This window comes from Acomys minous, assembly GCF_964271855.1.
Source record: "Acomys minous genome assembly, chromosome: 14".
NCBI classification, from domain to species: domain Eukaryota; kingdom Metazoa; phylum Chordata; class Mammalia; order Rodentia; family Muridae; genus Acomys; species Acomys minous.
Window position 1 is genome coordinate 22,108,249 of NC_140496.1, and position 14,110 is coordinate 22,122,358.

Below are 14,110 nucleotides of genomic sequence, written 5' to 3' on the forward strand. Positions count from 1 at the left end.
CCCAGGTTTGGATCCCAGCACCCACACGGCAGCTCACATCTGTTACTTCAGCTCCAGGGGAACCAACGCTCTCCTCTTGTCTCTGCAGGCATTGTGTACACATGGCGTACAAACACACACACTCCAGCTAAACACTCATAAATAAAAGTAAAAAAAAATAACAGACACAAAACACTCGGCCTTCTCTTTTCCCTCTCCTTCCTACTGGCCCCCACAATAGAACCCAGGTCCTCTTTGGGACTACAGTACAGCCTACCACCAAGTGCATCCCAGCCTCTCCCAAGTCTTAAAGATGTAGGCCTTGCCTCATTTTGACTCACCATTATTTGTAGGAGTTGCACAGAAGGTACACCCAAGCGTTCTTCTCAGCGAAGGCAGAAGTCTCAGGTCCTCTGTGTAGGAATGTGCATTAAGGTAAGAGAGTTTTGAGCCAGGCAGTTGGTGGCACACACCTTTGATCCCAGCACTGGGGTTGGTGGCCAGCCTGGTCTACAAAGTGAGTTCCAGGACAGGCAGAGATACATAGAGAAATCCTATCTCAAAACAAACAAAAACAAAAACAACACAAAAAAAAGGTTTTAGGCTTGGTTTTCATCTCCAACAAGTTAGATTTCTTATTTATTATTGCTGATACAGTATTTTGCCCAGACCTGTACCTGCACGCAAGAGAGGGTATAAGATTTCACTATAGAAGGTGGTGAGCCAATATGTGACTGCCAGGACTTAAACCCAGGATACTTAGAAGAGCAGACGGCACTCATAACCACTGAGCCAGCTCTCCAGCACTGAACAAGTTGGATTTCAACTCACACACTGTTAAAGAATCATTTTAAGCTGGGCAGTGGTAGCACATGCCTTTAATCCCAGCACTAGGGAGGCAGAGGCAGGCGGATCCCTGTGAGTTTGAGGCCAGCCTGGTCTACAAAGCCAGTCCAGGACAGCCAATGCTACACAGAGAAACCCTATCTCAAAAAAAGAAAAAGAAAGAAAATCATTTTACTGGGTAGAAGGCCTCCTACTGGAGCCAAAATGGGCAAAAATAAAGAAAAGTGTTTGAAAAGTGTTGGAGCTGGAGAGATGGCTCAGTGGTTTAGAGCACTAGTGGTTCTTTCAAAGGCCCCAGGTTCAATTCCCAGCACCCAATGGCAGTTCACAACTATCTGTAACTCCAGTTCCAGGTAATCTGACACCAATGCACATAAAATTAAAGAAATTATAAAAAAAAGAAAGAAAGAAAGAAAGAAAGAAAGGTGATGTCTCAATGGGGTTTGCTGGGTTTTCTCCATAGTTTCTTGCTCCAGCTAGCAGGTCTCCCTGGGGCTCTTTATTCTGCCTCCTGAGACCTTAGGCTGGAGGCTCCTTGCTTAACCACTGCTTGTTTCTTCCAGTCTTAGGAAGTCCAGCCACTGTGGCCTTGTGCTGCTGGCTGCTGGCACAATTCAGAGCAAAGGTCTGCTCCTAGGGAGAGCCCCAGTCTGGCCCCTCTGTATCATGTCTCTGCACTTGTCTCCTCAACTCAGAGCAGACTGTTCCTATCTGCTGCCCACAAGAGACTCTCGGGGACTGAAAGGAGGGCGGGCTGTTCAGAGCAGCTGCTCCTCTCTGAGGTTCCTTGCTCATGGTTAGTTGTCACGCAGGTGGGTTCCTGACTGGAGAGGGCACAGGCAGAACAGCTAAGGTCCTATCTCCATCGGTGGTCAGTGGAGGCCATTGCTGAAGAGGGCTCAGCCTCCTGAGGCAGCTTCCGGGCTGTCCTCTTGACGGTAACACTCAAACGGCGTGCTCCTGGGGGGCTACCCAATTTCCCCCATGCTCCAGTTTCAGGCGAGGACATTTTGCCCTGGGACACCCTAGGTCTTGGTCTGACTGGTCCTGAACTCTCGGTCTCTTGGGAGCCCGCCTGGGTGCTGGCTTCTCTTCCTCAGCCTTCGCAGGGCAGGCCAGTGGAGCATCCCCATAGACTCGGTAGCCTCCGATCAGGCAGTAGGTCTCTCCGTGCCAGGCCATCTGGGCTTGTGTGTGCTCTTTGTAGAGGACATGGTAGTATCCGGGGGAAGGAGCAGCTGTGGGAGGCACAGGTGCTGCAGAGAAAACCAAAACTCATCAGTCACTTCTGCTTTCTACTCTGGGCTGCAGAGCCCTTCCTCTCACATCACTTCCTGTTTCTGGCTGAAGCCCTCCTGTCTGTCTGCTTGGCATCCCAGAGACAGCCTCGCCCTGTCACCGCTATGGGTCCCCTTGAAGGGGTGCCTCTGTGAAAGCACTGGCTTCTGGGAGGCTAGCCTGTGTGGCCCATCTTTGTAGACAATGGCAGAACCTCCAGCTGGCTTCAGTTGAGACCCCCTCATTTTCTCCTCCCACAAATGAAAGAGCAGGATGTCTGAAGGTCTGCTGTTCCAGGGCTTTAATGAGTATGTTTGGGAACCGGTGTAAGGTAAATCTGTTAGGAGCTCTTCCCACCCTGGTTGGCAGCTCCTCTTAGGGCCTGCTCATTCAAACTAACTCTCTCTCTCTCTATCTCTCTCTGTCTCTCTGTCTCTCTGTGTGTGTGTGTGTGTGTGTGTGTGTGTGTGTGTGTGTGTGTGTGTGTGTGCATGGAGGGGCTTAGAGGCCAGAGGAGTGTGTCCAGTTTTCTTTCCTGTCATTCTTTTATGATTTTGAGGCAGAATATATATGTATGTATGTATGTTTCAAGCACATTCAACTCTAGCCCTGGCTTACCTAGATCTTTGAATGCTTTTTAAAAATATTTATTTATTTATTTTGGTTTTTTGAGACAGGGTCTCTCTGTGTTAACCTTGGCTGTCCTGGACTCACTTTGTAGACCAGGCTGGCCTCGAACTCACAGAGATCCGCCTGCCTCTGCCTCCCAAGTGCTGGGATTAAAGGCGTCTGCCACCATGCCTGGCAAAGATTCCTTTTTGTTAGTTTGTTTTTGAGACAGGGTTTCTCTGTGCAGTCCTGGCTGTCCTGGAACTCAGAGATTCTCCTGCCTCTGCCTCCTGAGTGCTATGATTAAAGCTGAATACCACCACACCCAGTGTAAAAGATCCATTTTTAATTATAAATATTTATGTGTATTTGTGTATACTTAAAAGTGTGTGTGCTTGTGTCTGTGTGTACAGCAAGAGTAGGTGGCTAGGGGCCTGGAGAGATGGCTAAGAGGTTAAATGCACTATCTGTTCCTCCACAGGTCCTGAGTTCAGTTCCCAGCAACCACATGGTGGCTCATAACCATCTATAACGGGATCTTGTGCTCTCTTCTGGAGGGCAGGACACATGCAGGCAGGACATTATGTATATAATAAATCTTAAACAAACAGACAAACAAACAAAAACCGGGCAGTGATGGCGCATGCCTTTAATCCCAGCACTTGGGAGGCAGAGGCAGGCAGAGTTCGAGGCCAGCCTGGTCTACAAAGCGGAGTCCAGGACAGCCAAGGCTACACAGAGGAACCCTGTCTCGAAAAAAACAAAAACAAAAGAAAAAAAGTAGGTGGCTGCATCTAGAGCTAGAGCTGTAGGCAGTTATGAGCTGCTTATAGGGGTACGAGGAGATAAACTTGGGCGTGGCTTGGTGGTTTTTTGTTTTTGTTTTTGTTGTTGTTTCCTTTTGATGTGGAGTATTGCTATGTAGCCCAAGTTGGTTTCAGACTCAACTCACAGGCCTGCCTTTGTCTTCTGATTGCTGAAATGAAACATCTGATGAGGCCATCTTTCTTCTGTTAGTGGCGGTGTACTCCCTAGACAACAGTACTGTCGATAGCTTGACCTCGGGCGTTCTAGGCCAGCCCAGGCAACATAATAAGACCTCACCACACAAACAAGACTAAAAAGTAACAAAACTCACACAGAGCTAATTTACTCCTCTAAGCGGAATTTAACATATCACGGAATATTTGACCCCATCGAGGGCAGGGCATTTCCGGACACTAACACACGGAGCTCTGGCTAGGGGCTGAGATCAGTTAGAAGCCACCTCCTTCAACTCAGCCAGAAACCAACAGCAGGGAGGGAGTTCACGCGAGCAGAGAACCGCCAGGCCCAAGGGGGCGCCCTTCTACTTGGGGGGGGAGCGGAAGGGCGGTGGTGCCCTCTAGCAACTGCGCTTCGGGGGCGTGGAAAGTTCCAGAGCGTCCGTTGCATAGCAGTGTGACTGGAAGCCCATCCAAGGGAGGCCTCATCCTAGGTACCCTGAATCGAAGGTCCGAACCCCATTGTCAGCCTCTTGAGACCGAGACTGAGCAACATGCAGCCCTCGGGTCTTGAGTGTCCCCGTGCGCTCAGCCTGCGGCCTCTGGGGCACTGGCTGTTCTTGCTGGGGGCGCTACTTGTAGTTCCGTCTCCGTGGGTAACCTGCACCCAGGCCCCTCCGAGCCCCTCCAGCGTTCCGACTACTCCCGGGGCCTCCAGAGCCGTGACCACTCCCGGCACCCCCAATGCCACGACCCGTCCAGCCACGACTAGTGACCCTCGCCTTCGAGAGCAAGCACGGGCCCTGATGCGAGACTTCCCACTTGTGGACGGGTGCGTATGTGTGGGTGTGGGGCAAAGGGGTGGGGGGTGGGGGGCGATAAACTAGACTATTGAAGAGGTCCCCTTCGTATCTTTCCCCGAAGTCCTCTCCCTCTTGCTATCCACGGGTGCCTGCTCTCCCTTTGGTCCCATTGCCAATGGAACGGCTACAGGAGTCTCCGCTATAGGAGTCACCATATTTGTGGGATGGTGGGGCTTGGTGATGGGGGGCGGGGCGGGAGGGAGGCAAGGCCCAGGCTGATAACACCTGTCCTGGAGGTCATGTTCTCACACTGACCACCATATTCCCAGCCATAACGACCTGCCTCTGCTCCTGAGAGAACTTTTCCAGAACAAGCTGCAGGATGTGAATCTACACAATTTCACCCGTGGCCAGACCAGCCTGGACAGGCTCAAAGCCGGCCTCGTGGGTGCCCAGGTAACATAATGCCAAAATCATGGCAATGTTAGGACCACAGAAACCTGAGTAGGCCAGGCTCTCAATAACTAGGTCTGTGGGGGGATGCAGACCATCATCATGGAAATACAAGGGTGTACAGGGGCCTGGAAGGCCAGCACAGATGTGCTGTGTAGATGCTCAGGGTCAGTGGAAACACAAAGAAAATAATCAGAAAACTGCAGGTGAGTATGGAGCTTGCTGGGACCACAATGGATGTCATAGCCTTGCCTGGGACATTTACACAGCATCATAGACAAACAGCAGCTATGTGTCATTCATCCATAACTTGCTCACTGGCTAACAAGCTTAATAATCATGAGGGGCTGGGCATGATGGTGCACGCCTCTAATCCCAGGACTCGGGAGACAGAGGCAGGCGGATCGCTGTGAGTTTGAGGCCAGCCTGGTCAACAGAGCTAGTCTAGGACAGCTAAGGCTACACAGAGAAAACCCTGTCTGGAAAACCAAAAAAATAAAAAAATAATCATCATCATAGGGTACTATGGGGTGCCAGTGTCTCTGAATGGGTGCTGAGGCAGGAATGGCAGGCCTAGAGGTTTGGATACTGTGCTGGCCTCACTGTGGACCTCTGGCCCTGCCCCTAGTTCTGGTCAGCCCACGTCCCATGCCAAACCCAGGATCGGGATGCCGTGCGTCTAGCCCTGGAGCAGATTGACCTTATTCGCCGCATGTGTGTGGCTTACCCCGAGCTGGAGCTTGTGACCTCGGCCGAAGGTGAGTGGGGGCATAGCCTGGGATTGACCCCAGTGCTTCCTTCCTTAGGGTGCGTTCCTCTGACTCACCACCCTTTTCTAGGTCTCAATAACACCCAGAAGCTGGCCTGCCTCATTGGTGTAGAGGGCGGTCACTCGCTGGACACCAGCCTCGCAGTGTTGCGCAGTTTCTACGAGCTAGGAGTGCGTTACCTGACACTTACCTTCACCTGCAGTACACCCTGGTGAGCACTGTGCCTGGCTGGGGTGGCACGGCGGACAGTGTGGTGAGGGACTGCCCTCCCTGGCATGGACCTGACAAAAGAAGTAAAAGTGAAGTGACCCACTGGGGGAAGACTCCTCGAACGTCCCCCACGCTCCCAGGGCTGGCCCTGGTCCCTATCTGTTCTAGATGGAGGGTGGATGATAGCCATGGTATAGCCAGCGAGATTTACTTCCTCTGTTATGTGTCTTGTAGGGCAGAGAGTGCCACGAAATTAAGACACCATGTCTACACCAACATCAGTGGGTTGACAAGCTTTGGTGAGGTGAGATTCATACCCTTGTATGCTCCCCCTCTCCCCTCCTATGTGTTTCCTACAGACTTAAACACGCCTTTGCTCCCTCCCAAACCCAATTTTTCCTGCAGAAAGTAGTAGAAGAAATGAACCGTCTAGGCATGATCATAGACTTGTCCCACGCCTCAGACACCTTGGTGAAGCGGACTCTGGAGGTGTCTCGGGCTCCTGTGATCTTCTCCCACTCTGCGGCCAGAGCCACGTGTGACAATCTGCTGAATGTTCCTGATGACATTCTGCAGCTTCTGGTGAGTAGAGTAGGTACCCTGGGCCCTCAAACCCAGGACTAAGTTTACTTCATCTAGAGCAGCAGGCGGCTCTGGCCCCTTTAGCGAACCTCCAGAAATACTCAAATCACCATTCATAACAGCAGCAAAATTGTAGTCCTGAAGTAGCAATGAAAATAATTTTGAATGGGTGGGGTCACCACAGCATGAGGGACTGTATGAAAGGGTCGTAGCCCTAGGAAGGTTGAGAACCACAGATCTAGAGGGTCTTCACTCTCCTCCCTCCCTCCCTCCCTCCCTCGTTCACACCCAGACAGGCTTTCTCTGTTTAGCTCTGACTGTCCTGAAACTCAATCTATAGACCAGGCTGGCCTCGAACTCACAGAGATCTGCCTGCATCTGTCTCCCAAGTGCTGGGATTAAAGGTGTGCACCACTTATCCTGAGGGTCTTTTTGTTGTTGTTGTTGTTGTTGTTGTTGTTGTTGTTTTTGGTTTCTCAAGACAGGGTTTCTCTGTGTATCCTTGGCTGTCCTGGACTCTCATTGTAGACCAGGCTGACCTTGAACTCACAGGGATCCAGCTGCCTCTGCCTCCCAAGTGCTGGGATTAAAGGCGTGCGCCACCACCCCTGGCAAGATTGCCATTCTTAGATAAATAGGCCTGACCTGGGCCTCATAATATTTCTGCCTCAGCCTCCCAAGAGCTAGGCTTCCAGGAATGTGCTACCATGTCTGAGAGGAGGTCCTTGACTCTGCTATCAAGATGGTTAACCCGCCTCCATCTTTGAAACTGGAATCAATTTCTCCCAGGGACCCCCAAACCCAGGAGGAAAGGTTCTTGCAGCTCCTGCTGCCCTGCAAGTGAGGGTCCCCACAACAAGGGAAGCACAGTGGCAGTCCAGAGGGGATGGACTGACTGCCCCTTTGTCTCTTCCTGTAGAAAAAGAATGGTGGCATCGTGATGGTGACACTGTCCATGGGTGTGCTACAGTGCAACATGCTTGCTAATGTGTCCACTGTAGCAGGTAAGCCCCACCTCAGCCCTTCTTAATTAAAAACACTGTTTATAGCTATTTTCCCTGCATGTGTGTCTGCATATCATGCACATCCCTGGTGCCCCGAAGATAGTGTGAGCTCCGCTGGAATTGGAGCTACGGGTAGCAGTGAGCCATTGTGTGGGTGCTGGGAATCAAACCTGGGTCCTCTGGAAGGGCAGCCAGTGCTCTTAACCGCTGAGGCATCTCTGCAGCCCCACCCCCCAACCTTCTTGCATATGCTGGGCCATGGCAGACCTTCCAGGCACAGGAAACTCAGCTCCTCCCTGCCACCCATGTGTGAGACCAGTCAGAGCTGCCCGATTTGATACCCCCCCAAGGGCCGTTTCGGCTCTCAACCCTTGATGCCACACCTCTAGACAGGACAGAGCCCCCACAAGGGCCTCATGGGACCTAGAGGAGGGGAAAGGTCTAATCTGCCTTGTCCTGGTTGTTGCCGGGAGCCCGTGGCCAGGAGGGCAGGGCAACTGGCCAGGAGTGAACAAGCTCAGATCAGAGATGCTCCGAAGTGCTAGTTCTCCCACCAACCTCTACTTTCTAGATCATTTTGACCACATCAGGACAGTCATTGGATCGGCATTCATTGGGATTGGTGGGAACTATGACGGGTCTGGAAGGTGAGTGTTCCCTCTGGGTTTACCTTGGGCTGGGGTGCAGCAGCAAAATTCTTAGCCTTAGTCCCCAGCCAGAAGTCTGACCATCCTTCTACTACAGGCTCCAGTGTTGCAGTTCATGTCTCATCTCCCCACTCAGGGGCTAAAGAAAGCCCATCATGCACCGGTCCCTAGCCCAGAAGATCTGTTGCAAGCTGTGTATAGCCACAGGAACTTAATCTTTTTCTAAAGTTGTGTTCACTAATCTAATGAAACCAGTCAGGCGTGTTGGGCACGCCTTTAATCCCAGCACTATCGAGGCTGAGGCAGGCGGATTGCTGCGATTTCAAGGCCAGTGTGGTTACAAAGTGAGTCTAGGACAGCCAAGGCTACACAGAGAAACCCTGTCTCAAAAAACCAAAAAAGGAAAAAAGAAAGAAAGAAACTGGCTCTTAGTTTTAGTTAGATGTGCCTGGGGCTGGTGGGACAGCAGGCCGCCCTAAACCAGGATCAGAGAGCCAAGTGGGGATCTATCTGCACAGGTTCCCTCAGGGGCTGGAGGACGTGTCTACATACCCAGTGCTGATAGAGGAGCTGCTGAGACGGGGCTGGAGTCAACAGGAGCTGCAAGGCGTCCTCCGAGGAAACCTGCTGAGGGTCTTCAGAGAAGTGGAGCAGGTACACGGGGCCTGGGGAAAGGACTGTGTTAGCAATCAGGCCTCTCTCAAAGAGCAGAACCGGCAGAGAATTTATGGAGTGGCTTACAGGCAGTGGTCTGGGGAGTCCAACGGTGGCTGTCTCCTGATGGCAAGGCCAAGAATGGAGTGGCTGTTGAGTCCACAACAGTCTCAATCTGCTGCTGACATCCTGGAGAGTCCCTGAGGCGCTGTTGGTCTTCAGTAATCATTAGAATCCCAAAGAAGTAGGTTCTAATACTAGCGAAAGAATGCCTCAGTGACAAGACGGGTGAGGTTCCAGCTAGCGTGAGGGCAAGCAGGCAAAAGAAAGGCAAAGGCTTCCTTCTTTCACAGCCGTTTTAATTTGGGCGGCCACCAGAAAGAAGGTGTGGCCAAGATTTTGGGTGGATCTTTCAACTTCAAATGAGCCAATCAGGAAAATAGCCTGGGGCCAGGCATGGTGGCACTCAGGAGGCAGAGGCAGGCAGATCTCTGTGAGTTAGGCCAGCCTCATCTACAAAGTGAACCCAGGACAGCCAGGACTGTTACACAAAGAAACCCTGTTTTGGAAAAACAAACAAAAATATTGAGGCTGGAGAGATAACTCGGCGTATGGGAGCACTGGCTGCTCTTGCAGAGGACCCGGGTTCAATCCCCAGCACCCACATGGCAGCTCACAACTGTCTGTAACTCCATTTCCAAGGGATCTTACACCCTTACACAGACATACATGCAAACAAAACACCAATGAGCTAATCGAAAATAAATTGTTAGAAAATTTGAAAAACCCAGCTGGGCATGGTGGCGCACGCCTTTAATCCCAGCACTCGGGAGGCAGAGGCAGGTGGGTCGATGTGAGTTTGAGGCTAGCCTGGTCTACAAAGTGAGTCCAGGACAGCCAAGGCTACACAGAGAAATCCTGTCTTGAAAAACAAAAACAAAACAAAAAAACAAAAACAAACAAAATAAAGCAAATTGAAAAACCCAGGCAATGGTGGCGCAAGCACTCTGGAGGCAGCTAACAATCAGGAGTGGCTATCTCAGGTGGGTGGCTCACTGATTGGAGCATCCAGGTGGTAGTTGTTGGTGTGTCTTATGTTGACTCCCTCCCCAGGTGAGACAGAAAAGCCGTGGGCAGAGCCCTGTGGAGGTCAAGTTTCCAGACAGGCAGCTGAGCAGCACCTGCCACTCCCACCTCGTGCCTCAGCCTCTGGACAATCAGCAAGACACACTCGTGAGGGTGACCAAGAGACCAACTAATCAGGTCCTCCAGAGGGCTTCGAAAGCCCCGCCATCCCCCATTCCAGGTCTCATGGCCGCTGTCACCTCCCTAGGCCCCCTTCTTTGGCTTTGGTGATCTGGCCACAGTATGGCAAAATCCACAACGTTCCCCTCCTCATTGTCCAACCCAGCTTATATTGAAAATAAATACTTGAAATATCGAGCCAAGTGTTTGTGTCCTTCTTTATTGCTGGAACTGACTCTTGGTGAGGACTCCTGCTGCAGCCTTGGTCCTCTGAGGGCTGAGGCAGCCACCAGCTGCTGGAGCTGGAGCCCATAGAACAGGGTAACAGAGGACTGTGTTCCCAGTGAAAGGCTTTGTTTGTTGTTTGTTTTATGGGCTCGTGTATTTTGTTTCAGAGAGCCAGTCAAAAAATAAAGTAATGAGGGAGGAGGCAGAGGGGGAAGAGGAGGAGGAGGAGAAAGAAAATTAGTAAACCACTAATATGGTTGAAGCAGAAAGAGCAAAAGTTTGAGACCACACTCAGGAGGCAGAGGCAGGCGGATCGCTGTGAGTTCGAGGCCAGCCTGGACTACAAAGTGAGTCCAGGACAGCCAGGGTTGTTACACAGAGAAACCTTGTCTCAAAAATAAAAATAAAAACAAAAAACAACAAAAAAAACAAGACAGGTCTGGTAAGATGAACCTTACTAAGCAAGTCTTGGAACTTGAGCTTGGTCCCAGGACCCACATAAAGTCAGAAGGAGAGAACCGACTTGTAGTTTTCCTTTGACTGCCACACTCGCACTGTCCCATGCATGCACACACATACATACACACATCATACATATATGGGCACAGAATTTTAAAAGCATTGGAAAGACGTTTGAATAAGAACTTTACAAAAAAAAGAAATCAAAGTGTCCAGTAAGCATATAAAAAGGTGTCAGTATTAGGGAACTGCAAGATGGCAACCTCTAAATTGCTGAGGGTGTGTCTCGGTGGTAGAGCATAGCCTTAGCATGGGTAAGGCCCTGGGCTCAGGCCCTGACACCGGAAAAAAACAAACTCAGTGTCATAGTTAACAGTTCTATTGCTGTGAAGAGACACTGTGACCAAGGCAACTCTTAGAAAGCACTTAACTGGGGGCTTGCTTACAGTTTCAGAGGGTTAGTCCATCAACATCATGGTGGGAAGCAGACAGGCATGGAGCTGGAGCGGCAGCTGAGTGCAGAGAGAGGAAGACTGGGCCTGACGGGGGCTTTTTAAACCTCAAAGTCTATCTCCAGTGACACACCTCTGTTGGGGGCTTGTCTGGTGCTGCGTGAATACAAATGCTAAATTCCTGTGCCCTGAGATCTGGTTGCAGTCTGGACATAGGCATTGTCACGTATATGGATGAATGTTGTGTAAACTTTGCTCCCCAATTATTTTTGGTTGGTTAATTAAAAAAAAAAAGCTGGGCAGCCTGTAAATGAGCAGAAGAGAGGCAGGTGGGGCTTCTGGGTCCTGGGCTTAGGGTAGGGACTATGAAGCAGAGAGGAAAAGAGAAGAGAAGGAAGAAGATGATGGAGAGGAAGGACATGGCCTGACGACGGAGCGGTGCGAAGAAGCAGTGAGGCCCCCCTGACTAGACCAATATTGGCAAGTAACTTGGGATTTGTGGCTGGGAAGTAGCCAGACCAGCTTAAAGGATCAGTATAAATCATACCTGTCCAGTTAATGTACTTAACGCTTGTTGAATAAATCAATAGGTCTCCGTCTCAATTATTTGGGAGCTAGCCAGGTTCGAAAAACCTGTCAGATTAGTAAAGTTTCTACAATACACTCCTCTTACAAGGCCACACCTCCTAATTCTTCCCAATCAGTTCCATTCCCTGGTGACTTAGCATTCAAATACAGCAGCCTATGGTGGCCATGCACACCACTCACTCAGCTTTGGTGCTTTCTTCTTGAGCTCACTAACCCACCTCTACCTGCAGAGAGCCTTTCCTTTCCTTTATTCATTTATTTACTTATTCATTTATTTGCCTTTCCTTTTTTTTTGTTTGTTTGTTTGTTTGTTGAGACAGGGTTTCTCTGTGTAGCCTCAGCTGTCCTGGACTCACTTTGTAGGCCAGGCTGTCCTTTAACTTACAGTGATCCTCCTGCCTCCCGAGTGCTGGGATTAAAGGTGTGCGCCACCACTGCCCAGCTACCTTTCCTTTCTTTCTTTCTTTCTTTTTTTTAAAACCTTTCCTTGAGCCGGGCGTGGTGGTGCACGCCTTTAATCCCAGCACTCGGGAGGCAGAGGTAGGCGGATCACTGTGTGTTCAAGGCCAGCCTGGTCTACAAAGTGAGTCCAGGATGGCCAAGGCTACACAGAGAGACCCTGTCTCGAAAAACCAAAAAACAAAAACAAAAACAAAACAAAACAAAAAACCTTTCCTTTCTTAATAAACTTATTCTACTACTAAACAACCCTTCATAATGAAGATGCCTAGGACCCAACACATTAAAATCTTTTTTATCAGGCTGGGCAAAACATAAGCAAAACAAAACAAAACAAAACCCTTTTATATCTGTTTGTTTGTTTTTAACATAAATTAGCCCACTTGTTGTGGGCTAGGGATGTTTCAAACAGTATCATTTGTGCTGGTCTTTTGATTCCTTGTGTCTTCTGACCACAGACTTGACTGTAACAGCAGGAACAGTGGTTTGGATCCAGCCCTGCTAGCTGCTGTTTTCATGCAGGAAGGGTTGGCCTTGCCACAGAAGGAGCTAGTGTGCTCAGCCTGCTGGCTAATTTCAGTTTCCATCACCAGTTTTAAGAATAGGGCTTCATAGAGGGCCTTCTATTTACTGAAGATCCCAGCCCTCTTCGTGTGTTTAGCCATGTTACCACTGAAACATAAGCCTGAGCCTGAAACATCCATGCTTTTTAAATTTTGCAGTCAAATCATTGCACTAAACTGTTCCACATTTGGTTATATAATTTTCAGGTTTTTCCCTATAGTTATAGCAAATTCTTTATTGAGGTGAATCATATATACTATAAAATTAACTATTTAAAAGGCAAATTCAGCAAGGTGTAGTGATACACGTCTTTAATCCCAGCACTTGGGAGACAGAGGCAGGCGGATCTCTGTGAGTTCGAGGCCAGCCTGGTCTACATATGGAGCAAGTTCCAGGACAGCCAGAGTTGTTATACAGAGAAACCCTGTTTTGAAAAACAACAAAACAAAACACCCAAACAAATAAAAGGCAAATTCAGAGCTGGGGTATGGAGGAATGCTGAGTGGATGTAACAACTGTCAATAAAGCACTGTTTAGCCAATCAGCTGGGCAGAAGGACAGAAGGCGGGACCTCCTGGAGAAGAGCGAGGAGGTTTGTCAGTTGGAAAGAGAGGGAGACAGTTGACAGGGTAGGAAGACGATCATCTTAGTGGCAAATGCTTGGGGTATATGTATTATATATCAGTTTAGAGTAGTTTGTTTACCATAGTTTAGGAGAAGATTTGTATTAGTTTAGATTCTGTTCAGCGTAGTGCTAGCAGCTTTAAAGCTGTTTTTTTTATTAGCAATCTTAGGCTGAACCGATACATTTTTAATGTAACACTGGGGAAATTGTTCAGTGAGTGAAATGTCTAGATGAATCGGAGAGCTTCAGGTTCAAGGAGAGACCTTGTCTCAAAAAAATAAAGTTGGATGGGGATCTTGGTCTGGGGAAAGGGACACGGGTGCCACCTCTAGCCGTGAAAGTGATAAAAGAGGTGGGGGGGGGGGGGAACAAGAGGCCACTGAAACAGCTCAAGAACCAGGCCAAGGAGATGAATGGGGAAGACAAGGCTTAGACTCGGAAATAAAAGGAAAGTGGGGGATGGAGAAATGGCTCAGTGGTTAAGAGTACCACCTGCTCTTCCAAAGGTCCTGAGGTCAATTCCCAGCAACCACATGGTGGCTCACAACCATCTGTAATGTGATCTGATGCCCTCTTCTGGCCTGCAGGTGTACATGCGGGCGGAGCACTGTGTGTGTGTGTGTGTGTGTGTGTGTGTGTGTGTGTGTGTGTGTGTAATAAATAAAATCTTTA

At 49.6% G+C, this 14,110-nt stretch overlaps 1 protein-coding gene across 1 annotated transcript; it reads left to right on the forward strand.

The window, feature by feature from the left end:
• Positions 1-4,075: 4,075 nt before the first annotated feature.
• On the forward strand, positions 4,076-10,266 carry DPEP3 (dipeptidase 3). Its single transcript, XM_084755548.1, has 10 exons — positions 4,076-4,527; positions 4,828-4,954; positions 5,580-5,709; positions 5,791-5,932; positions 6,166-6,235; positions 6,337-6,513; positions 7,433-7,517; positions 8,089-8,164; positions 8,683-8,818; positions 9,932-10,266. The coding sequence occupies exons 1-10, from the start codon at positions 4,250-4,252 to the stop codon at positions 10,172-10,174; spliced, it is 1,464 nt and encodes a 487-aa protein (XP_084611674.1). The 5' UTR covers positions 4,076-4,249; the 3' UTR covers positions 10,175-10,266.
• The last annotated feature ends 3,844 nt before the right edge of the window (positions 10,267-14,110 follow it).